This window comes from Mesocricetus auratus, unplaced genomic scaffold (genome assembly GCF_017639785.1).
Source record: "Mesocricetus auratus isolate SY011 unplaced genomic scaffold, BCM_Maur_2.0 Super-Scaffold_6730, whole genome shotgun sequence".
NCBI classification, from domain to species: domain Eukaryota; kingdom Metazoa; phylum Chordata; class Mammalia; order Rodentia; family Cricetidae; genus Mesocricetus; species Mesocricetus auratus.
The window spans coordinates 50,124,146-50,150,355 of record NW_024429184.1 but is presented as its reverse complement, the minus strand read 5'-3'; the positions used below and the strand labels follow the sequence as shown (position 1 = coordinate 50,150,355).

Below are 26,210 nucleotides of genomic sequence, written 5' to 3'. Positions count from 1 at the left end.
TCTTGTTTTATTGTATCATGTTTTGTCTGTGGTCTCCGGGAGGCCTTCTTTGTTCTGAAGGAAAATGGACTGGGAGTGGATATGGGGGAGAAGCCAGGTGGAGAAAAGCTGGGAGTAGTAGAGGGAGGTGAAACTGTGGTCAGGATGTATTAAATAAGAGAACTATCTGCTTTCAATTAAGAAAAATAAGAATAAATACCAAGGGGATGAGGGAACTGTGTCTGTGCACATGTATGTCTAGATGCTTGAGGCAGAGTCTCTTGTTTGGTCCTGTGTACACCATAGTAATAGGCTTGGAATGTCTGTGATTCTCCTATCTCTGCTTCCACTCTCTCTGTAGGAACCCTGGAATTCCACACATGAGCTACTGCATCTTTTCTACCTGGGTTCTGGGTATTGAAACTTAGGTCTTCACATTGCCATGTCAAGGGTTTTACCCACTGAGCCATGCTCCTAGCCCCAGTATTGAACTCATGTTCATAAATAGTTATGGGGAATATAATGTTAATAAAAGTTGTCCATTGCAATGTGAACTTGTAATAAAAATGACAGAAAGGACTTTTCTGAGAAGCCAGGTGTCTGGAGAAGTAAAAACCCCAACACTTCAAGAGCATATGTACAGTGTATAGAATAGAATGTCAACTTAAGATTTGCTTAAGACCTTCAAGATAATTATAATAATTCTAGCAATAATCTGTCCTTTTGATTTTAAGTTAAATGCTTTCATGATTTCAAGGGAAGACAACACTTCCCACCTGTTTGAGCTCTATTTTCTGTTTAGTGTGGGCTACTTACTCTTTTTGAGTAGTGCTACATCTTAACACTTTGAATCTATTGCAGGAAATATTTCTTACACTTTTTCAAATGTCTGTAGCATCTACTGATAAAATCATATTTTCCCCCTTCTATTTGTCTTTATGCCTGATTGTATTAATGTGTTTATGGATGCAAAGCTGACATTAATTTCCATTCTCTGGCTTCCTTTGGGTTATTAGATCCTCTCTTTGTCTAAGAAAGTCAGGGCTGAGTTCTTAGTTTTCATTTGCTTTCTTTCAGGACAAGAACAGCAAAATCTATCCTTCAAGACATCCTAGAATTATACAATGTATCAACTTTAAACTGCAAAATTCTAATGAGTGCTTTTATGCTTCTCTTGGTGTATATGTGTGCTTGCATTTTATGTTGGGTCCAACGGGGCTCTTTCATGTTACATTCTGCTCAGGTTGTCTGATACATATTATTCTATTTTTGATTTATTTGTTAGCAACATTCTTCCTCATAATTGTTACCTTCGAACATTTGTATTGCTTCCTGCAGTCACAATGAAGAGCATTCATTGCTTTTCCATTTGACAGCATTTGAAATATTTAAATAGACTCCATCCTTCTTAAAGTCTTCTTCTCTAGAATAAACAACCTTATTTAATGACCACTTTCATATAGAGTGTGGTAGGGAGATGCTGTGTTATTCTAATTTCCTTTACCTGTACATATTCTAGCTACTAGGAATGCACTGACACGCGTTAAATTTAATATTCCCAGTGATGTATCAAACCTGCAAGTACTGTAGAATCATTGTTTAGAAAAAAGGACTACACTTGTCAACTAAGCTTTAAATGGCTTTTTGAGGTTCTGTATCTCCTGCATGACTTAGTGAGATTTCAACAGTTACAATTAAGACCTAAGCAATTTTAATACCACTATATTATATTAACACAATCATGATTATACTATAAGCTTTAATTAATGCAATTAATGCCTATTTATTTCACTTAAAAATACAACAATATTAATTCTAGATCACAGGTTTGTTAAAACACATGATTTGATGTATGTGATAGAATATTACTGGTAAGTGTTAACTCAGTATTATCATCATTAACTGTAATAGCTTCATATAATTTATATCATCACTACGTATCATTTTTGGAGCTACGCCGCATGATATTGAATTGGGCAGTTGATATTTTTATTCTTGAAGAAAAACTTTGAAAGAAACAATAAAATACAGTAAATTAAATGATAATAGTAAAATATTAACCGTATGAACTGTGAAAAGTATTCATTTATTAAAGGATAAGCAAAGTCATCATAATAAAAAATGTAATGGCTTGAGCTATAAAAATACTTTTTGTAAACACCACAATCCCTTTTACTAATGTCACAAGAAGCCACTTTCAAATACATAGAATAAATACAAAAGTGCCCAGACTGAAAAGCATTCTTCTGAATCTAGTTTTGAATGTAGGGATGAAAAGAATACCACCAATATAAAGAACAAACAATATAGCATAAAGCAATGTGAAAATAAAAACAGATAGTTAACTTCTCACAAATCTGAGGAAGTAGAAATGGAAACTGAAAACTCAAGGAATAACCTTAAAGACACCTTTAAGACTAAGATTCATTCTCTGTTAGGGTGTATTTGCAGCTGGTAGAATAGAATAGAATTTGGTTAAATGTTCTGTGGCCTTAAAGAGATGAGTCAGAAGCCTCTGTTATGGTAACTGTGATTGTCACTGCAACCTGCAGGTAGCTATGCCACAGAAGGAAGTGGAAAAGGCCAGGGGTCCTGGAAACAGAGGCTCTGCTTCTCCTGTGTCTCTGGGTCTTCCTATGGTTCTTGGTATTGACAAAGTGTGATAATGTATCATAGATGAAAAGAAATTATTAAGGAATGTGTCCCCATTATTGCAAAGCAATGAATATGGAAGAAAGGTACAAATATCCCCAACTGGTGATTGCAATTGTGTCAGAATTCTAATATCAATACTCAGGTAATCAAAACGTTTTTCTTTACAAAAATTAGATATTACAGTATAACGTTCCATGGAAGTGAAACACGGAATTCACAAACTGTCTTCTGGCTGGCTGCCAAGACTCTGCCTTTTCAGAGTTTATCATGTAGTGAGGCAGCTTTATAAATAGTCAAATGCGGTATCTGCTTCCACAGAAGTATGCATGAGAAGCTATGGGATGGAGACAAGCACATTTATCGTGAAGTTCAGTGAAACAAAGAGATGGATAATAGTCTCTTGGATTTTGAGATGAACCCTCCTAGAATATTTAGGTGAAAACTTCAGTGCCAAGAATGTCAGATAAATTAGATTAAGTTCAAAGAAGACAGACAAAAACGAGTAGTGGAATGGAAAGACTGGCTTGTGGTGAGGGTAAGGCTGACAAAAATGAATCTATATAGATTAACGATGAGACAAGAAAAGCACAGCATTGACAAAAATGGGTTAGATATAAATACAGAGAGACTAGATCCTCAAGATAGCGCCATAATTGAAATTTAATCTAAATCAATCAATTTTATAAATGAGGAAAATGACAAGCTTGAGGCACACCCTTTAAAACGGATCCATTTTCAAAAGCAAGAAGACATAGTGTATGTTGGCAGGTGGAGGGTATAACAGGAAACTCGTTGTGCAATCAATGGGGTTAATGCTGCTGGAGATGGGAGCCCATAGCAAGCAGATACTAAGAAATTCTCTGACCCTGAGAAGTGCCAGGAAAATAGCAGGTGCTAAGAATATAGGCTCAGCCACTGAATGATGCAGAGGAAGTGTTGCTCTCAGGAGAATCCCTGAATCCTGAAGTGTCTATCCCTTGTCTTATAAATTTTTGGTAGTACCTGAAAGGTTTTTCTATTGGTGTTGATAGTGTACTGTTTCAGCAGCAAGCATCAAGGTCAGAGTGTGAGGAGGTTCTTTTTTATTTAAATTAGAAACAAGCTTGCTTCCCATGTTAATCCCAGCTCCCTCTCATTCCCCTCGTCACCCCCACCCCCACCAGGCCTCCCAACCCCCCACCCAATTCCCACTCTGTTCCCCAGGGAGAGTGAGGCTCTGGATGGGGGAATCTCCAGAGTCTGTCATTTCATTCAGGGCAGGGCCTAAGTCCTCCTCCAAGAGTCCATGTGAGAGAGCATCTCTCATTGAGGGAAGGGCACCCAAAGTCCATTTGGATGCCAAGCATAAATACTGATCTACTACCCAAGGCCCCACAGATTGCCTAGGTCTCCTCACTGACACCCACATTCAGTAGGTCTGGATCAGTCCCATGCTAACCTCTCAGCCATCAGGATCCAGCCGAGGAAGTCCTGTAGATATCTTACATCTCTAGATAGGCCTGCTCCAGGTTGGTTTTCCTGGCTGATAGTTTTCTGGTCAGGTATATGCCATACTGCCTTTCTATGTTGTCCTTGAAGCTGGAGAAAATAATAACAAAGATACACAAGTGCACATAAAATCAGGAGTCAGATGAGTATGCCTTTCTTTTTATTCTTTGCTGACCCAAAGATAGAAAAGAAAGGTCATCGTAGTTTGGCAATGTTCCAATATCCTTCCTCACAGAAGATGTCACAGACGAGGGTTACCTAGCTTTTAAGCTAGAACTTAGAAACTCAAAAACATGTAAACTCAGGCAGAAGGCATAAAAATGATTTGCCATTCCCTCGTACTCACGGGCAAACTCCACTCCTCGCATAACATTGCTGTCTTCTCTTACAACGTCACTGATCTTCAATTGAAGTGATGATTTTTAAATTGGTGAAACAGTTGAAGCAAGTCAGTAGATGAGAACTCTGACAATTACCGGGTAGAATGTTTTCACGTTTTGTATTGTCTTTGTTTTGCATCTTAAGAAAGATGTTTCTGTAGCTCGAGGTGGCCTCCCATTTACTGCATTGTTGAAAATCACTGACCCTCCTTCTTTCAGTTACGAAGTGATGAGTTTACAGCCTGTGACAGCCCATCTGACTCCTGTGGATTATTTATTTTTATTTTATTTTTAGAAGCACTCTTATTTACATATCTATCCTCACATTCCCTTGCCCTCCCATCCTCCGACTCCCCAACCCTCCCAACACCCACTTACCAGGGATAGTGAGACCCTCCACAAGGGATCATCAAAGTCCATCACATCATATGGAGTAGGGCCCAGGCCCTCCTTTCAGTAAGTATCTGGGCTGCAATAGTATCCCTCGGTAAAGAGAAGCTTTTTCTTTGCTAGCTGCTTTGGTTTATCCCCCGCCAGCCGCCTGGGCTCTGAGGCATTGTAGTCCCCAAATAAACACACAAGGCGCTGTATTAATTATGAAGCTGTTGGCCTTGCTTGTTTCTTACTGGCTAGCTCTGACTTAAGTAATTACCCCATAATTGCTAATCTAAGTATGTCTCTTACCGGAGAGGTTTCCGGGCTTCCTACCCCAATGGCGTTACATCTCGACTCCTGTGTTTCTTCTTCCCAGAGTTCTCCTGGACTCCTAGTCCCTCCTATCTAGGTTTCCTATTGGCTCAACAGTACTTTATTGACAAATGCACAGGACTTCCCCCAACATCTCCTCTTTTCTGTTTAAACAAAAAGAAAGGTCTTAACTTTAACACAGTCAAATTGTGTATAACAGAACAGTTATCAAATAAGAACATAGTTACAATATTTTAGCAAGATTTAAAGAAAATATCATCCATCCCATCCTTGTGAGTCCAAAGTTCTATATGTAGCTTATCTTTTATCATAACTAAGGAAAACTATAATTATAACTATCTATCTTCAACTCCATCAAAGACCACAGAAGGATAATATATAAACACTAGGATTTACCTCATCAATTTTGTTTTAGGAATATAAGTGCATAAGAATATTCAAATATATACATAGCAAATGTACAGTTTTTTTTCGTGGATTCTCTTAAATGAAATGAGGAGATTTGAAGTTTATAAATCTATTCATCTATGAATACTGTGAGTTAGAATTCTGTAGGAACAGTTGAAGATACTTCTGATTTGTTGTAATCTCTCAAAATTCAAGATGAACACTATCCACACATTTATATATACGAAAATTGAGGGAGTATGACTTCCATAAAGCAGTCTCCACAATTGCATTGTACTTTTCTATCACCAGTTTTCATGGCTACACACAAAGATCTAACTATACAACAATTATTTTCTCTCCTTTTTACAAACACAGTAAAATGATATATTTTCCACAAAGCCTGGATTTATCTTCATCTCAAGACATTTTCCATTTCTTCCACCTATGGGATCTCATAGCGGGCTTTACTTCTGTTGCTCATTCACTGAATTCTGCTTGCAAGTACAGCCACCTCTGTATCTATTTAATCCTTTCTACAAAGACTAGAATTCCTTGAGGTTTAAGGTATTATTATCTACAACTCCCACTATTGTAGCTGACTTAAAAGAAATACTCAATAACCAACTATTCAAATTAATTTAGGAGCCAGAGACAAGCATTGAAAAAGCACTGTTAAAATTTATTATCAGCCAGATGTCTGCTAAGAAACCAGTGATGTGTGTTCTGCTTATATGAGGGTGTTTATTAATATCCTTCAGATTATGTTAATGAAGTTCTGTGAGGCAAAAATAAATGCTGTGTGTATTAGTATATTCAAATAAAACTGGTTTTATGAATTCGAAAGGATTAAAGTTGATTGCATATATCATAAAACCCAATCAGATGCTATTTCTTTTACAAATGAAAAAAGTTTAAATTGAATTATAAGAAAGTTATTTTGTCCTAACTTAATCTTGTCTGTATGAGCCTAGGCAATTGAACTTATAATTCTGACTTCCCATAAAATTTGAGGAAATCTAAAGAATTAGAATAAAAATACATTGATAAGTAGAATAAATATCTGAATTTAGAGTAAACAACATAATGTATATGTTCTTATTAAAAAACTCTGTACAAAAGAGCTGGGATTGGTATGTAAAACATGAATTTAAAAACTCTATATGATCAATTTACATTATCACTTACTTGCTATGGCAACCAGGGTCCCATAAAAAGCCTTTGCATTTTCTGTTTTTACTTTCTTCCTGGAGAAGGTCTTAAACATTCAACTCATTACCATCCTGTTTCCAGTGACTTCTGAGATTGGACTTTTACTCAAAACTATTTGTATTAAAAACAAAGAAGGGTCTTATATTACGGACTCAAATAGATTAGCTTATAAGCATAGCAATAACACCTCACTTCCATTAAAAGATAAAGAAAATAAAAGGATGTGGGCTGGGTGGCTAAAGACCAAATTTTCCTGCAATACAATTCTATGATATCTATATATATATATATATATACGTGTGTGTGTGTGTGTGTGTGTGTGTGTGTGTGTTACATTGAAAATTTGATTGCCATTATTTGACAGTGTGGTAAGAGGATGGATTTTATAAAAAAGAAACTTTGTCTGGAAGAAAGATGGAAAAGGTGACAGGAATTTTGTGAAAGTTTAATGGAGGAGACAAAGGTTTTCTGGGAGTAACCTTTTTGGTTCTTGGGATCCCTTCATTCTTGGAAATTTAGAGTGATCTCTGGCTCAGAAAGACAGTAAGTAGCCACTCTGGCACTGCTTCTAAAGCCAAGGCACTAAGACAAAAACAAACTTTATGGGACAGTTCTATTTGTACATTCTGTTCATTTTTAACTTTGACAAGTAAAATTGAGTTCATAATGGCAGGATGTGATGATCACATACTTTAGAATACTTCACCCTAACTTATAATCAAATACATGTCTCTTGCAGTCAGGATGGAACAAAAAGTAACCAGGTTGGACAAGATAATTTAAACAGCAAATGATAAAAATAAATCTTCCCTTTCATGTACTTTCAATTTCCAGAAAGTTCTTAATTTATTAAAGCATTTCCTAAAGGTATTAGGCACATGAACATAATCACTACTGTCATTTATATTAATAATTTATTTATTAATTGCCCAGAGTGCCATAGATAATGGTTATAATTAAACTCTCTGTGGTAAGATAATATAAAAAAGACTATTAGAAAAACACAAAAACAATTTACCAATACATTCTTTTGCTGAAACTATTTGGAAATAAATTCACAAACATCTAAAAGTTTCCATAGAAGAAATGGATTTTCCCATTAATCAGCAGCTGCTTAATGAATCTATTGTTTCTAGAGTCATGTTTGGTGCCCAGTGTTCAAAAGAGCTTGTCAGAATTAGTAACTGCTCCATATAATTTTATTGATATTATTATTATTAATATTATTATACTTTTATCTCTACATACCAAGGAGAACGTAATCAAGAAAGGAGATCTAGGAAGATTATGAGACTGAGGATTATTAAGTAAGAGGAGATATGTGTAACTGTTAAATTGAAATTTCATATCTGTAATTAAATCTTTCTGTCAACTTAATCAAAAACCTTAAAATAGTCCTTTTAACACCTCAGAAAACAGCAAAGTCCATATTATAATGTACTCATATTATTAAGCTTACTTACATGATCAATTTTCTTGAAAAATTTGACATTACACAGAAAAATCAGAGAAACCTGTTTAAATTTTAGCTCTGTGGAGACTGATAAAAGGATTTTTAGAATGACTACAGTGTATTAAAAAATTTGAACTTAATATGGTGACTTGTTTTATGATCCTACTTAGGAGAGGGTTTCAGATTTCTTTGACCAGATGGATTACCGTCATACCTAATAAGGGACAAGCTGGGGACCATTTTTAGAAAGCTAAGTAAAGAAGACTTTGCAGTTCTTTGCAAAAAGACAGAGAAATTCCAACTCAACCCCACCTAAACAAAAGGTCAGAGAGTTCTGAGGAGCTGATGTAAGCCGGTACAAAAATAAGGAGTTATGCAGTGTGGTTAGGAGGTCAAATCCCTGTCTATTTTGAAATAGACATAATTCATCTGAGACTAAATTGACATACCCTGGTAGAACTACTTAAACTTGGTTTCATGACCTCATATGGAGGTCACAAAACCGAACGTAGACATCGTGGAAAAAAAACGGCAACAGTATGTCTCTAAACACAAAATAATTCAAAAGCAATGTATAATAAGTCAAAGATATTTTGATAGCATTCACCTGTGTGACTGCCCTGATTTTAACCATTGTAAGCAGACTTTGAATAGTTTAGGCTGACATTGCATCACACCAGAAAATTCTACTGAAAAACTTAGGCAGATTCAAGACTTTTTCAAAGGTAATAATTACAATGTTTATATTGCCCTCATTTAAACTTAAAAGTGTAGTATTTCAACATCAAATTAAGTGGAAAGAAACACAAAGGGATTCTACTAATATCAGGAATAAGACAAGGCTGTCAACTCTCTCCATGTCTATTATATATAGTCCTCAAAGTTCTAGCTAAAGCAATAAGACAACAAGAGGAGATCAAGGGGATACAAATTGGAAAGGAAGAAGTCAAATTTCATTATACAGATGATGTGATAGTACACATAAGTGACCCAAAAATTCTACCAGGGAATTCCTACAGTTGATAAACACCTTCAGGGGTGTGGCTGTATACTGACTCAAAAAATCAGTAGCCCACCTATGTACAAATTGTAAACTGTATGAGAAAGGAATTAGGGAAATTACATCCTTCACAATAGCCACAAATAATATAAAATATCTTGGGGTAACTCTAAGCAACCAAGTGAAAGACCTGTACGACAAGAACTTGAAGCCTTTGAGGAAGGGAATTGGAGAAGATATCGGAAAATGGAAATACTTTTCATGCAAATGGGTCTGTAGAATTAACACAGTGAAAAATGGTCGTCTTACCAAAAGCAATCTAAAGATTCAATGCAATCTCCATGAAAATCCCAGCAAAATTCTTCACAGACATTGAAAGAACAATCCATAACCTCATATGGTAAAACAAATGTACCACATTTTCTTTATTCATTCCTCAGATTTAGGGGTATCTCGGTTGTTTCCAGGATCTGGTTATAGTGAATAAACATCTATGAACATAATTGAGCAAATGTCTTTGTGATGGAATAGATCATACTTTGGGTATATGACTAGAAGTGGTACAGCTGAGTCTTGAGGTCGGTCAATTCCCAATTTTCTGAGAAACTGCCATATTGATTTCCAAAGTGATTGAACAAGTTTACACTACCACCAGTAGTGGAAGAGTATTCCTCCAGCATGAACTGTCGCCAATGCCACATTTGATAGAAGACTGATCTCCAAAGTATGTAAAAACTCAAGAAAATAGACAACAAAATATGAAATAATCCATTTAAAAATGAGGTATACAACTAAACAACAAATTCTCAACAGAATAATCTCAAATGGGTGAAATACACATAAAGATTTGTTCAACGTCCTTAGCCATCAAGGAAATGAAAATCAAAATGACTCTGGTATACTATCTTACACCTGTCAGAATGGCTAAGGTCATACACACTACGACAGCTTATGCTGGAGAGAATGCAGAGGAAGAGGAACCCTCCTCCACTGCCAGTGGGAATGCAAACATGTACAGCCATTTAGTAATTTGATATGTTGGTTTCTCAGAAAAATATGAATCAATCTACTTCAAGACCCAGCTATACCAATCTTGGGCATGTGCCCAAACGATGCTCAATCATATTATAAGGACACTTGCTTAGTATGTTCATAGCAGCATTATTTACAAAACCCAGAACTTAGAAACAACCTAGGTGCCCCTCAACTCAACTGAAGAATTCATAAAGAAACTATGGTACATTTATACAATAAAATTTTACTCAGCTGTAAAAAAAAACAATGACATGAAATTTATAGGTAAATAGATGGAACTAGAAAAAAATGATCCTGAGTGAGGTAACCCAGACCAAAAAGACAACATGGTATGTACTCACTCATAAATGAATATTAAGAGTAAGGCTAGGATAACCAATGTACAATTCATAGCCATAGAGAGGCTAGATATCAAGGAGGGCACAAAGAGGGACGAATGGGATTCCTTGGGAAGGATAAATAAAAGAGATCTCCTGGGTAAAATGGAGAGTGGGGGTATGAGTGATGTGGTTGACTGGGTTGGAAGTAGCATGAAGGCGGAAAGTAATGAAAGAGATGTCTTCATGGGGAGGGATTTCAGGATTAGGAGAAACCTTCTGCCAGGGAAACCCCAAGGAATTCAGAAGGATGCTATAATCAGATTGCTGACTACCCTAATTGTGATCAGACAGTCTTTACCTGGTAACTGGTGGAAGCAGATGCAGAGATCCACAGACAAGCACTGGGCAGAGCTCCAAGAATCCTGTTGAAGGGAGAGAGGCGGGATTGTGTGAGCCATGGGGTTCAAGATCATGAAAGAAGAGCCCACAGAGACAGTCCCTCAGAGCTCAGAGACTCTGGACCAACAGCTAGGGAACCTGCATGGAACCGACCTCGGCCCTCGGTATGTGGGTGACAGTTGTGTAACTTTGTCTGCTTGTGGGGCTCCTAGCAGTGGAATCAGAACCTATCCCTGGTGCCTGAGCTGGCTTTTGGGAACCTACTCCTCATGCTGGATTGCCTAACCCAGTCTTGATGAAAGGGGAAGAGCTTAGTCTTGTATCAACTTGATATGCCATGATTTGTTCATGCCCATGGGACTCTTGACACTTTTTGATTGTATATGGAAGAATAGATGGGTAGAAAGGTAGAGGGGAAGTCAAGGGTGGTACAGTGTGGGGGAGAAGTGAGTATGAGAGTACAGGAGAAGAGAAGGGAGGGGAAACTGTGGTTTGAATGTAAAATAAATAAACATTTAAATATTAGATAAATAAAGTATAATATATAGAAACAAATCAAAGTAAATAAGCCAGGAATGTAACTCACCCTAAAAATTATAATACATAAAAATTAAATGACTTAATTGTGTAAAAATACTTTTTTTGTTGGTTTGTTTGTTTGTTTGTTTGTTTATTTTATTTTCCAGTTTAAATTTAGATAAGAAACAAGGTTGCTTCACAAGTCAGTTCCAGGTCCCTCTCCCTTCCCTCCCCTCCTCCCGTGCCCTCCCCCCAACCCCCTCCCGTTATCCCCTCATTCCCCCAGGGAGGGTGAGGCCCTCCATGGGGGTGTCCATAGTCTGTCATTTCATATAGGGTAGGGCCTAGACCCATCCCCAAGAGTTCAGGGTGAGAGTGCACCTCACATTGTTCTATGGGAGTCCAAAGTCCGTGTGTATACTTGGGATGGGTACTGATCTGCTGCCCAAGGCTCAATAGATTCCCTAGGCCTCCTCACTGACACCCAGATTCAGGGGGTCTTGATCAGTCCCATGATGGATTCCCAGGCTGATGCCTGGGATTCAAGAGTTAACTTTTGTCTGGTCAGCTGTTTCTGGGTGTTAAACCAGCCCAGTCTTAATCCCTTTGATCATCAGTCCTCCCTCTCTGTTACTGGCTTTCTTGAGTTCAGCTCAGTACTTAACCAAGGGAGTCTGCCTCTTCTTCGATCAGCCACTAAATGAAGTTTCTGTTTCCCAGACTCTCTGGCCAAAGGATTGTAGGCTGGCACTCCCCAGATCTATGTCTAAAATCCATATATGAGAGAGTACATGCCATGTTTTTCTTTTTGTGACTGGGTTACCTCACTCAGGATGGTTTCTTCTAGTGTCATCCATTTGCCTGCGAATCTCATGATTCCATTACTTTTTTCTGCTGAATAGTACTCCATTGTGTAGATGTACCACATTTTCTCTATCCACTCTTCGGGTGAGGGACATCTAGGTTGCTTCCAAGTTCTGGCTATTACACATAAAGCTGCTATGAACATAGTGGAACAGACATCTTTGTTGTATGAATGGGCATCTTTTGGATATATGCCTAAGAGTGGAGTTGCTGGGTCTTGTGGTAGGTTTATTCCCATTTTTCTGAGGAATCTCCATACTGATTTCCAAAGTGGCTGAACCAGTTGGCACTCCCACCAGCAATGAAGGAGTGCCCCCTTTCACCATATCCTCTCCAGCATAAATTGTCATTGGTGTTTTTGATTTTAGCCATTCTGACAGGAGTGAGATGGTATCTCAGAGTTGTTTTGATTTGCATTTCCCTGATGGCTAAGGATGTTGAGCACTTTCTCAAGTGCCTCTCAGCCATTTTAGACTCCTCTATTGAAAACTCTCTATTTATTTCTGCAGCCCACTTTTTAATTGGGTCCTTTGATGTTTTGGAGACTTGTGGAAAAACAAAAGACCCAGGATAGCCAAAACAACACTGTTCAACAAGGCAACGTCCGGAGGCATCACCATCCCTGACCTCAAGCTCTATTATAGAGCTTTAGTCCTGAAAACAGCTTGGTATTGGCACAAAAATAGACAGGTAGACCAATGGAATCGAATTGAAAACCCGGGTATTAACCCACACACATACGAACATCTGATCTTTGACAAAGAAGCTAAAAATATACAATGGAATAAAGAAAGCATCTTCAACAAATGGTGCTGGCATAACTGGAGACTGGCATGTAGAAGAATGCGGATCGATCCATGTTTATCACCATGCACAAAACTTAAGTCCAAATGGATCAAAGACCTCAATATAAATCCAGCCACACTGAACCTCTTAGAAGAAAAAGTGGGTGGTACCCTTGAACAAATTGGTACAGGAGACAGCTTCCTGAACATAACACCAGTAGCACAGACAGTGAGATCAACAATTAATAAATGGGACCTACTGAAACTGAGAAGTTTCTGTAAGGCAAAGGACACAGTCAGCAAGACAAAAAGGCAGCCCACAGAATGGGAAAAAATATTCACTAATCCCACATCTGACAGAGGGTTGATCTCCAAAATTTACAAAGAACTCAAAAATACTTTTAATATCTTTCTAGAGTTCTTCTTTAGCATGCATCAAGTTAATTTACATTTATATAACATTATATTTCAAGTGTTTTTTTCTAAATATTGATCCATGAGGTTATGCTCTGAGTTCTATAGAATATCATTTAATTAAATTTGTTTTGGGATTAGTACAGAATTTTAGAAACCTATCTGAAGTAGCCCTAAACTTGAATCTGCAACTTTGATTTGAATATACATTCTAAGCATTGATGAGTATAAATTAGAAATTGGTCACCCAAGAAAATGCTGAAAATATTATTATCCTGAAATATGAAATATTTAGTTAGGATTTAATTTCTTATGTGAAAGCAAATGTGCACATGCATCTAATTTGCATACCAACTAATATTAGTAAATAACAACATTAAATGTATAATAAAGAATTGTTTTTAAATGTTTTTATCATATCTTATCAATACATGTTTCATGTATAGATGTATTGTATATACGCATGTACCTAAGTCATACTGTTTTTTACAGTGAAAAGGGATTTCAATTAGAGAAAAGTCAAGAACACTTGCTATAGAATTCCAGGAATGGGGGATGTCCTTCTGTATGCTGTGAATATTTGTTTCTCTTACTGGCTGATGAATAAATGCTGGCTGGCCATTAGGTAGGCAGGAAGTATAGGAGGGGCTTCCTGACTAGGAGAATTCTGAGAAGGAGAAAGGCAGAGAAACAGTTGACAGCAAGATGCCACGTAGCTGCCAAGGAAGAAAGTGGCTTGGGCATCACTGACAAGTCAAGACCATGGGGAAATGCATCAGTTAATAGAAATAGGTTAATAATTAAGGAAGAGCTAGCCAATAAGAAGCCTGAGCAATTTTCTAAACAGTTTAATATAATAGAAGACTCTGTGTGCTTTCATTGGCAGGTGGGACAGAAACCTCCATCTACATCCCTGCTGGTATATTTCTCCTTTTGCATGTAGAAGATAGAAAGATTAATCCCATAACAATATAGAGTATAATAATAGCTATCAGAGGCTGTCTGGGAGGCAAGGACAGCGCAGAGTTTCATTTAGGAGATGTCTTTACTGATAATTTTACTTCGAAGGAAGGCTCCCATGTTCTTAAGAAAACTGTACCTCAGTTGTAAAGATGGGAAATTTTGCATATACATCTAAGAGTACATGTAAGTTTGACCAGACTCAAGTGTAACAAAGCCGAAAGAAATCGAGGTCATCTTGATAACAACCAGACTGAAATTTAGTCATAGATAGAAATTATAAATTCTGAGCCCAAGTGCCTCATTTAGTACCTGTTAGCATGCTCTTTATCAAGTTTTGAAGAGAGTTCACTGTATCTTTTATGCATAGTGAAGACTAAATGAGATTATGTACATAAAAGTACAAACAATATAAATTTAAATTAGCATATTTCCCTCTCCAGGTCATTGTTTTTACAAACATATTACATGCAAAGTTCTTAAAATGATATACTTCCTTTTGTCTTTCTATTGCATTTGGTTTTGGTAATCTAATTGATGTTGTCTAAATGTCAGTTCTATTGCATATACACTTGTCTCATACAAACATAGTCTTAAAAATCATCAAACATCCCTAGTGCACAAATGGACTTTGGGGCTCCATTCCCCATAGTGGGACACTCTCTCAGCCCAGATACATGGGGAAAGCCTACATGACAGACTTTGATGATCCTCCTATGGAAGGCCTCACTCTCTCTGGGGAGCGAATAGAGGGTATGATGTGGGGATAGTGGGAGGCATGGGAAGATGGGAGAAAGAGAGAACTGGGATTGATATGTAATATAAGATTGTTTCTAAATTAAATAAATAAATAAAAACTTTAAGAAATCAACAAATAAAGACACTCATGGTAACTGTAGGCAATCAGTCAAATTTAAGACTTGTCAGTGAAAGCTTTTGACAAGTATCTCAATCTTCCTTATTACCATGGATACTTACTATCCAATGGAAGGTCCCAGTAGACATTTTTGCCCATAACTTAATGGTAACCAGTGGATTTTCTTAAAAATACCTCAGCTCAACAATGCAGAAATGTCTGTGCAAGCAATAAAAGTTATAGCATATACCATGCCACATTAATAATCTGTACTAACAAATGTGAGTTTTGTTTTGTTTTGCTTTTCACTCTTTAGGCAGCAATTGCATTGGTCTTCTGTGCTTGAAGAGAAAGACATGGCATTCCTGTGAATAGGAATATTAAATGTTCAATCTTCTAATCAGATTCTTGAGTGCACTAGGTTTTTCCTTAAGTTTTCAGAACTTCAACTGGCACACCCTGTATTGTATTAGGCACTGCTGGCAACAGAACTAGTTTCCATAGCCTCCATATACTATACCAAGTCTTTTCTGTCTACTTGCAATAAATCTGAGGAGGCATGTATGCATCTGTTCATAAAACCAAGAATAAAAATACCATATTAATATAGGTCCTCAGTTTTACTGGCTTGAGAATAGTTACAAAATAAATGACTGTTAAATTGGTTTGGAAATATAATTTACCCTTTTGGCATAAGAAGTTCTGCAATCAGTTAAACACTGATGAAACCAAGGAATTTTATTTTTATGTATGCACACAAGGAAATGAAAGCAGTATATTAATAATACATGCAAGATATCATAGCATCATTTTTACCATAAATCATTACAGAAATGACTCTAATATTTACCAGCAAATGTATAAACAAAAATTGTTCAAGGACTCAGATTTAGAAAAGAATGCAATTCTGATATCCAGTACATACTAGATAAGCTTTAAAGTATACTAAGAGAAATAAATGAGACAGAAAGGAAAGCTATAATTATGTAATTATATGATACATGACTGTGATTCACAATTCATGAGGTGCCTAAAATAGGCAGTTTTATAGAGAAAAGGTCAAATAGAGGTGATTAAGGGATGGGGAGGCAGGGAATAGTACTGTTTGTGACTATGGAGAAGTTCGTGTAGTAGACAGTGCTGATCTTTGTGTAACTTTATGGATATATTTAAGACTATTGAATTGAATACTTGACATGGTTAAAATTATACATTGAATGATACGCTGAAATTATTAAAACTGACAATTTTAATTCTCTGTGTGTTTTAGTTCACTGAAAATTTAAATTCACAAACATACAATAAAAATTATTACAAGTATTCCATAAAGTATAGAATTTAGATTTGTTATTTTTGGGAATATTGAAATGGAAAGAAAATTACTCCAGATGTGGATTCAGTCTTAGTCTCAAATTGCCCTTCTGCCACTTGTTAGTGATAAGAATTCAGTCAACCTCTCAGCTATTTAGTAGTTTAGTTTAGAGTAGTTGTGATGGCTACAACAAAAATGCATATTAAGTGCCTAACAGAGGTCCTCATCCAAATACATGTAGGCAGTTCTCGCTATATATTCTTTAGGAAAATGGCCATTATGGTTTCCTCGCTGAAATGCATGCATTGGTCCTATTTTAAAACCATAAATTGTCAATCTGTAATGGTAGTCTGATGAAGCACAGGAAAATTAGCATTATCTTATAATGTTTATAAATATAATAGTAAAGTATGTTGGTGTCCAGTAACATTTTTCCTTACTATAAAAATAAAAAACAAATTAAAATGAGCATGTCTTAAAAACAGTCTGACTATTGCTTTTTTTCCTTCCTTAGTGGTTATGTCTTTGACTATGATTACTACAGAGATGATTTCTACAATCGGTACGTGAATTTTTTAACCTTGTTCTCTACCATCTGTATTATACTCTATTTTATGCATTTAACTTACTTAAACTATTAATTAATGCTTGAAAGTTTTTACAACTGTACCATAGATGTATCTTCTTTCTTTTGTTATATTTATTGGCATACAGTAGATTTTGCAATTAGAATTGAGCTTTAGAGTTGCCTAACACTACAATTTTGTTGGTAGTATTGAACAATATGTTAACTATTTAATTATTTTCCAGATCAATTGTTGATTTAGAATTCTCAAAGCTGAGAGTTATTATGGCTCAAAAGAAAGAAAGAAAGAAAGAAAGAAAGAAAGAAAGAAAGAAAGAAAGAAAGGAGAAAAGAAGGGAGGGAGGAAGGATGGGAGGGAGGGCAAAGGTAACAAAACCTAGAATTCATCTGCCTATGTGATACATTGAATTTATTAGAATCAGAAGCTTAAGAGAACCATACAAATTATCTCACTCTCTGTGCTAAAAGTATATGAACAAATGATAATTGTTTATCATCTTATACTATGAAACAATAACACTGTTGAGAGCTTCATTTATGTCTGTGTGTGCTATGTATCAAAATCATCCCAGAAAGCAGACATATCCTTTTATCAGGTGACTGAGGAGCTGGAGCAAGCACCTACCTTGTGCTTTGTGAACCACCATGGTTCGTTTTGAGGCTAGACCAGCCTCAGTGACGCATCCTAACTGTGCGTGGTCTCTCCTAAAGTTCTTTCCCCGTGCAGATTTGTTGCAACGTCACTTGCTTCCCATAACCTCATTCTTTCCTCACGTCATATACATTTTCTTTATGAATGGCAGAAAGTATCGTTTCATTCATTTTACTGAGTCTGCATCTAGATGTTTTCAAGAGGCATAACACATCTTTGCTCAACTGTTTTGCCTTGTTTTGTTTTGTTTGACGTATCCATTTACATTTTGTTTCAATTTGTTCTCCATGTTATGATTCTAAAGTTATTTGCAGCACCCATTCTTTCTTTTAATTATCTGTTCATTTTAAACGCCACAAATAGAGGTCACGTTATAAATGCCTGGTTTCTATCTCTATGTTAACTGAGTCTAGCCAGCAGCCACCATCCTCTTTGTCTTTTTAGAGAAGTGATGCGATTACTGACTTATTTGTATAATCCAGTCTATACATTGAGGTGTTAATGACAGGTTACCTGTATTGGTATCAGATATTTGATTTGTATTTTAGAAAACTTGTTTATGCACCTAATTGTTGACAAGGAAATTCATGGATAGTTAACACACACAAAAACAACAAACAGAAAAACTGTATGTGACAATTGGAATAAACAAATGAGTGGATGGATAAATGATACAAGTATTTTCCTCAGACTTTAATTTCAAGTACTGTTAAAACAAGGGAGTCCAATGAACTACATAAAAACGTGAGGAAAGGTTTTTAAAAGATCACAGAGGGCAAAGGAGCCAGTCATTCCTTGAGGGTTTCTTTCCCACTTGTGAATAATTTTTCAGTTCTCCCAGAAAGCCACTGGGTCCTTTCTGTGTGCTGTCCCAGCTCCAAGGTCCTCTGACCACCCGCTTCACTTAACTCATGCTCAGAACACAGTGGGAAGACTATCCCAGGTTGAGTCAGGTTCCCTGGGCTCTCTGCCACCTGGCGTGGCTCCCTCCCCACACTTCTTAGTTGTGTTGCTACAGCTCCTTCCGCAGTGTGAGGTCTAATCATGTCTGTCTCCCTTTCTTCGCAAGCACCACAACAATGTTAACTTGTACTTGGCTAATAAGGGATACTTAAAATATGCAGTTAGTTTATCTCGTTAAACACACAGAGCTATTTTGTTCATTATAGACAGGGGTAGACTCACAGCTTGGTCATTCAGTCTGATGCCACAACAGACTACATGGGAAGGCACAGGGAGCAAAAATATCTCCAACTTGTATGTGGGGTTAATGTACCCCAAATCCTATGTTGGGAGCAAGATCTAAGCACACTGTTCACACAGTCACTTTTCTCTAGTTCCTTCTGTAGACAAAAGCTGGTTCTAAGGAATATTCCCTCAAATTGTCTCATAATTTGAACAATATTTCTGTTTTGTTTTCAGCACTTAGTAGCTTATAATAATGTGTTCTGAAGGTAATGCCTACATCTGGCAGCATTAAATTAACCCCATCCCCTACAAAAAATAAATGGTATTGAGATAGTCTTTACATTTAGTGAAAACCTTGACTTTTAATAGTTTCATAATAATTTCCCGCTGGAATTTTTTTAGGATGAAAAACAATGTTTTAATTATGATAAATAAAATTTCCTCTAGTATTTACTATTTAATGGTGTATCAAAATGCCATTATATTACTCACTTTTCTTAATGTTTTATTATATACTAAATAGATTTCTACTTAAATGAATTTTGCTTTATAAGGTAAGAATCATGAGTCTTCTAATTGTAAAAAAATCAAATTTGCAGTTGTCTCCTTTTTAAAGACAAGATACAGGGTTTCATGAGAAGTCTAGGTAGGTAAAGGAGGCTGCTGTGTAACCTGGCAGCTTTTGTTCAATCACCAGCATCCAAGAAAAGAGCAGAAGGAAAGCAATTACTCCACAATGTTTTCTGCTGACCTCAACACATACACTGTGGCATATACCTCCTCCCTCTCATGCACACAAACACACACATGTACATGCACACATACACACACACATACACACACATACACACACTAAAAAGGTAATTAATTTGCTAAGAAGATAAGATATCCATTTTACTGTTTATTTTAAAAAGTGGCTATCTAAAACAATAGGTAGAAAATGGAGCTTACTTTACAAAGATTAACACCATAATAATAAAGAATTTTGGAGACTGAAGATCTCTTATGACTATCCTCTCCACACAAAACCTAACTAAAGCCAATTTTCTTTTCTTTTTTTTAAAATTTAAACTAGAAACAAGATTACTTCACATTTCAATCCCAGCTCCCTCTCACTCCCCTCCTCCCCCCACTCCCCACCAACCCTCCCAATTCTCTACCCCATTCCCCCTTTGCTTTTTACGGAGGATGAGGCCCTCCATGGGGGATCTCCAAAATCTGTCATATCTTCTGGGGCAGGACCTAGGCCCTCCCCTATGTGTCTAGGCTAAGAGAGCATCCCTCCATGTGGAATGAGTTCCCCATATCCATTCGTATACCAGGGATAAATACTACCCAAGACCCCATAGATTGCCGAGGTCTCCTCACTGACATCTAGGTTCAGGGGTTCTGTATCAGTTCCATGCTGGCCTCTCTGCCATCCGTCTGTGGCCCATGACCCCACCCCCTTGTCAGCTGTCTTTGTGGGTTTCACCATCCTGGTCTTGACGCCTTTGCTCATCACTCCTCCCTTTCTGCAACTGGGTTCCAGGAGTTCAGTTCAGTATTTAGCTGTGAGTGTGTGCCTCTGCTTCCATCAGCTACTGGATGAAGGTTCTAGGATGGCATACAAAGTAGTCATCAGTCTCATTATTGGGGAAGGGCATTTAAGGTAGCCTCTTCACTATTGCATAGATTGCCAGTTGGTGTCATCCTTGTAGATCTCTGGAAATCTCACTACTGTCAGATCTCTCCTCAAACCTGTAATGGTTCCTTCTATTATGGTATTGCTCATCTTGCTCTCCTCTATTCTTCCCCAGACTCAACCTTTCTGCTCCCCGTGTCCTCCTTTCCCCTCCTCTTCTCCCCCTCTCTTTCTCCCAGCTTCCTCTCCCCTCACCCTAAGCTCCCAATCTGCTCAGGAGATCCTGTCCCACTCCCCTTCTCTGTGGTACCTTGCATATCTCTCTTATGGTCCTCCCTGTTTCCCAGACTCTCTGGCAGTGTGATTGTAGGCTGGAAATTCCCTCCTTCATGTCTAAAATCCATATATGAGTGAGTGCATACAATCTATTTGACTTCTAAGTGAGCAATAGATCATTATGATTATTTTACTAACAGATTATCTTTAAAAATATGTGCTCTTGTAGTTTCTCTTTCTTTTATAAAAACCCTTGGCCAAGAAAGACATGAGCATCTGCCATCAGTGGCTTACCTCCCTGTCAACACAGAATCCCCCAAAGGTAAATCAGGGGAGAAAGGATGGACAAGAAGAATGGACCCAGATTCACTGCAGCACTTAATCACAGTTATTCTGCCTAAGCTACATCCATTTTGTGTTTATGTGAGACTATTCTCAAATATTTTGGATACTACTACATACTAAATTGTTATTTAATACTGCAAAACTTGCTGATTGTTCATGATCAATTTTAGCTCATAAATGTATGTAATAACTAACAATATCTCTAATATGTTTTAGTACTGAATCAATGTCAAACACCAGTGTAAATGAACAATTTTAACAACAATGTTAAATGTGTCTTATACTGGCTATATACCTGGGGAATAAGATCATGACATAATAATACTTCCATTATAGACCATTCTTGCACCATTGATTGGCATTTCAGCCATAACTCAACACATCCACAGATTGTGAACATTCTATTATTTCCTAAGACCATGATTCTTTGTTTAAGACAAGGCAAGAAAGCACACTGGTTATGTTTAGCAGAGATAATTACACTTTTTTAAAAACTTTCTAAATAAGAATTGAAAATCCAAAAGGGTAAAAACATTTTATCATAATGGAATTAACAATTGCAAGAAAGAAGACAAATGCTGTTATTAAAATTCACCATAGAAAAAGGGATTTGCTGAGCTGAAATTATGAGTAGGAATTTCTGTTCAGCCCATGCATGTATCTGTATTTCTGTGGAACTGGGACTCAGATCTTCAGCGACATTGGCTACTGGTATGGATGTCTTGGAGGGATTGTGAAGAAATGAATGCTGCAAATTCTGCCAATGTGAATATTCTGTTGCTATTGGAATGAATTGTGCTTGCCAGTGTAAAGAAACAAAGCTGGGGTAATAATAATGATGATGGGAAACATAACAAAATGTCCATTTTCTTGGTCCATCTTGAATTTTCCTTTTAACATACTGAGTAGAACAGGAAACCAAAAATGCTCTATGCAGAAACATGCCTTGGCAAAAAACAACCCCACCTGTAGCTTAAAGGAAGCAATAGCTTCATAAGTGACACATAGATATTGAGATTCCCTTCCTACATCTGCATGTTTGGGGATCTTAATGTAATTGAGTGTTTCAGGCCCATGCGTAGTTTTTTCTCATAATTATCCTGAACATTACATTATAAAAACATTGTTCAGTAATTATTTTCCAGACTTCAGTGGTATTTTCTTCTTTTTTTTAAAGTTGGCATAGCTGAGTGCAAGCAATTGTGTAGTATGAGAACCACGCATAGACATCAATATGGGGCCAAGTAAATTAAAAAGAGATTTGCTTCAAGTATGCTGAGTACTCCAGAGAATGTCTTCCATCTCTGAGCAATTGACAGTTTAATTCAATTCTTTCTCAGTCCCACCAGAAAAACCACCAAGCACTTTGAAAACCCTGGTAAAGAGTAAAGTTCTGTTAGGAAAGTGAAATGTCACGCCATTTCACAATGTAGGACAACCTGTATATTGCTAAAGTGATCTAAAATGGGCATTGTTCAGTGCCAGAACATTCTGGGCTTGTATTGATGCACTAAAGAAAAATTACTAGGGTTTTAGTTAATGAAAGAAGTCATTATTAAGCTGTTTCTGATCATAATTACAAATTGCAACATATATTCATGGTAGTGGAAAATGTGCTACCCAGAAATAATATCTGTCTCACATGCAAACTTAAATTCTCAAGTGATACAATAGTATCCTAATTTACAAGTGTAGGAATAATAGTTTATTCGTTGGGAAGGACATGGTTTGCAGTGAGAAGATTTGAACTTAATATCTAGATACGCATGTGTCAACAGGTTGATTTCAAGAAAATTGCCTCTGCTGTTTTCTTTCATGAACAAAATAGCTTAAAACTCCAAAGTTACAAAGCCTTAAGTAGAATTAAACCATTTTAGTGATTTTTCTTTTTACCTCAAATGACCATAACATTTATTATTTAAAGGTGCATATGAAATAAAGCAGATAGCAAAAAAATAAACCTGCAGAAATGATCATTCTAATTTGCAGCCAATTGCCTTTGAAACAGGGCCAAGAAACATTTGCATATGAACAAGAAGCAAACCAAACAAAATTTTAGAAAAATTTAGTAATTTAAAAAAGCAATAAAATCATCAATATCCTGATGACTTTTAAGAATAATTTCTTCTGAATTTGTATGTAGACCTTATACATAAAGTAGGAACTTTAGCTTGTTTAATGGGCCCTAATTTGTCAAGAGTCAAGTATGCTGAAAGTATAGTTTAGGGACAAAATACTATCAGTTCTCTGGTTGTTTGCCATTCATGTATTGTCAGAAAGTCCTTGGGAGAAGCTGGGCCTCTGAGCAGCTTATACTCCATACTAAAGATGCTGTTAGCAGTAAATACATAGCAACAGTAAGTTTGATTCCTGAGGAGAGAAAAGAAGTATTTCAAGAGGGAAATTTAGGACCAAATGAATATTTATTAAAAAGTGTTTTAAATTATTACTGAAATAAAATTTACTACTTGATAATATAATATATACACATGTAGAACATTCGATCTTTTTTGTGATTTGAAATCTTACTCTTTATTGGCAAAAAAATAAACATAAAGGCAAAAAAAGAAAAGGCCCAGCAAATTGTCATTGATTTAGTAGAGCTTCTACTAGAAAGATAAACTATACACATTAAACACGAAGAAAATCATTAGTAAGGTTGAGAAATCTTTTTAATATACGAGATTGACGTATCCTTTGTGCATGTCTCTATATGTACTATAATTTTGATTATGTAAAAAAAGGTAGAGATGCCTAAAGGGAAAACTTAGATGACAGAGTTTGGTTTGTGGTATAACTATAGAAATTTGTTCATGTATTTTACCAAAACACAATTATTGTTAAAGCCTAATGCTGTATATTCTCAAAGCAATAAAAATTATATTCCCTTTCTGTGTTTCTGTTAATATGATGCTAAATTGCTTTTATGTATAGCACACCTAATTTAAGTATAGCGGATGAAAATTAATATTCTTCTTGTAAGAGACAAGCTATGACAACTTCATCAAATAAATAAGTATTAAAATTAGGCTCATCAGCTTTTAACTTTTGCTAGGATGTAATAGTATGAATCTCTATTAAAATTTTTAAAAGTGAAATAATAAAATATGTAATTTCAAATGTCTCTAAAATGAAAACAAGAAGCTTCAAATTCTTCTAAGGGCTACATCAGTACTATTACTATGTTTATTTCCTTGACAAATAGAGGGAAGGTTTTACAAGCATTCATTTCAAAACTAATCTAGGAAAAGGGAAAATATACTCTTGGCTTTGTAATATCCATTATCTACTAAACAAGTATCAGAATTTTTTCTGAATAAATTCTACTAGGGAACCTAAGGATACCCAAAGGAAAACAGTAGAGATATAATTTTAAGAACTGGTGAAATAATATGATGACAATAAAAACAATTTAAAGACATTAGTCAACCTTTGAAATTTTGCTTTCATTGCATTTTTCTTGACTGTAATTTTTTAGACAGCCTGTAATTTAAGTGAGCTTTCCTCACTCCCAATACTATTTATAAAGATAAACTAATTCTATTTACTGCAGAGTGAATTCTGTTGAAAAAAAAAACTAAGTTGTCTTCTTGCCAACCCAGCCACTTCCTTCTGCATTTTGAAACCCTTGCCCATCTCCAAAACCCAAAAAACTGACCCTTTCCTACTCAGCATATTACAGTTTGTGCATTAGAGCCATGCTCAGATTCCTTTCTTACATTTCTGATAAACCCAAAGGTGGCCAATTATATTTAAGACAGCTTCCACTTCCATTAAATATTATAAACATTAGAATTTTGTTCACATTTGAAGTATCCATGCCTTCCTTTCTTCTTGGTTTTATGTGACATATGACACTAAAACACTTAAGGTCTAATGCTTCCCACAGTCACATCAGAGTGGCACAAGAACCGGTGACAATCCCACCTGATTCTCTGATAAATAAAGCCACTAGACGTCGAGAGATGTGGACCAGGAAGCCCAGAACCAGACAAAGGTTCTGGAACACAGCCTGTAGAGTGTGACAACATACTGAGAAATGTTTTAGTAACCTACATAGTGGCTTTACGGATTAAAGAGCATTGTAACTAGATTAACAATGATGTTGTAGTTTATTTTCTCAGCACATTCACCAGAGTTCTTATCTTTCTGGATTCCCAGACTCATTGCACTCCACAGATTTTCTTTACCCAATGAACATGTTTGCTTACTTAAGGAACCTCTTCAAACCATATAAAAAAAACATTAATTTCTGACCTGAAGAGAGGATCAAATGGCATATTTCTTCTTCTTGATTGTCCTGGGTATTGTACTGGTACACTGGTACTTGGTGCACTGACTCTGGGAGCTCTTTGAATTCATCTTATGAATCACTAATGTAGACCTTGTTTTGTGATGGAAATGAGGGGCAGATTTTCTTGACCCGTCTGATTTTCAATTCTCTGTTGGTATGGATTGTATTCCTAACCCTTTCTGCCTCATCCAGCTGTGGACTTTGAAGGAAACCCAAGTGTACTGACATCGACTGCTCTTTGCCATAGGTCATTCACCCTCTAGCACTTTGCCAGCTCATGCAGGATGGGGACTCCCTTGACCTCTGCCACATTTGACTTCTTTTCCCTTGTAGGCATGTGGGAGATAATCTTTGTATTAAAAGGTTACTTTTAAACTTAAGTGTTGTCCTTTGATCTTATCAGGTAATAGTTGTAAGTATTTTTGAATAAACTATTGAAAACCATAATATTTTATTATGTTTCCTATATTATTTTCCCAAAAGAGATTATAACATTTTCAGAAATATATGTATACAAGA

At 36.4% G+C, this 26,210-nt stretch overlaps 1 protein-coding gene across 5 annotated transcripts in view; it reads left to right on the top strand.

Annotated features, from left to right (window-relative positions):
- The window catches only part of Ralyl (RALY RNA binding protein like), a 637,542-nt gene that overhangs the window by 527,473 nt on the left and 83,859 nt on the right, over positions 1-26,210 (top strand). For all 5 annotated transcript variants that reach the window (XM_013110889.3, XM_040741381.1, XM_040741383.1 and 2 more), the window contains one exon: positions 17,241-17,288. In XM_013110889.3, the coding sequence (XP_012966343.1) occupies positions 17,241-17,288 (48 nt within the window). The remainder of the gene's footprint in view (positions 1-17,240; positions 17,289-26,210) is intronic.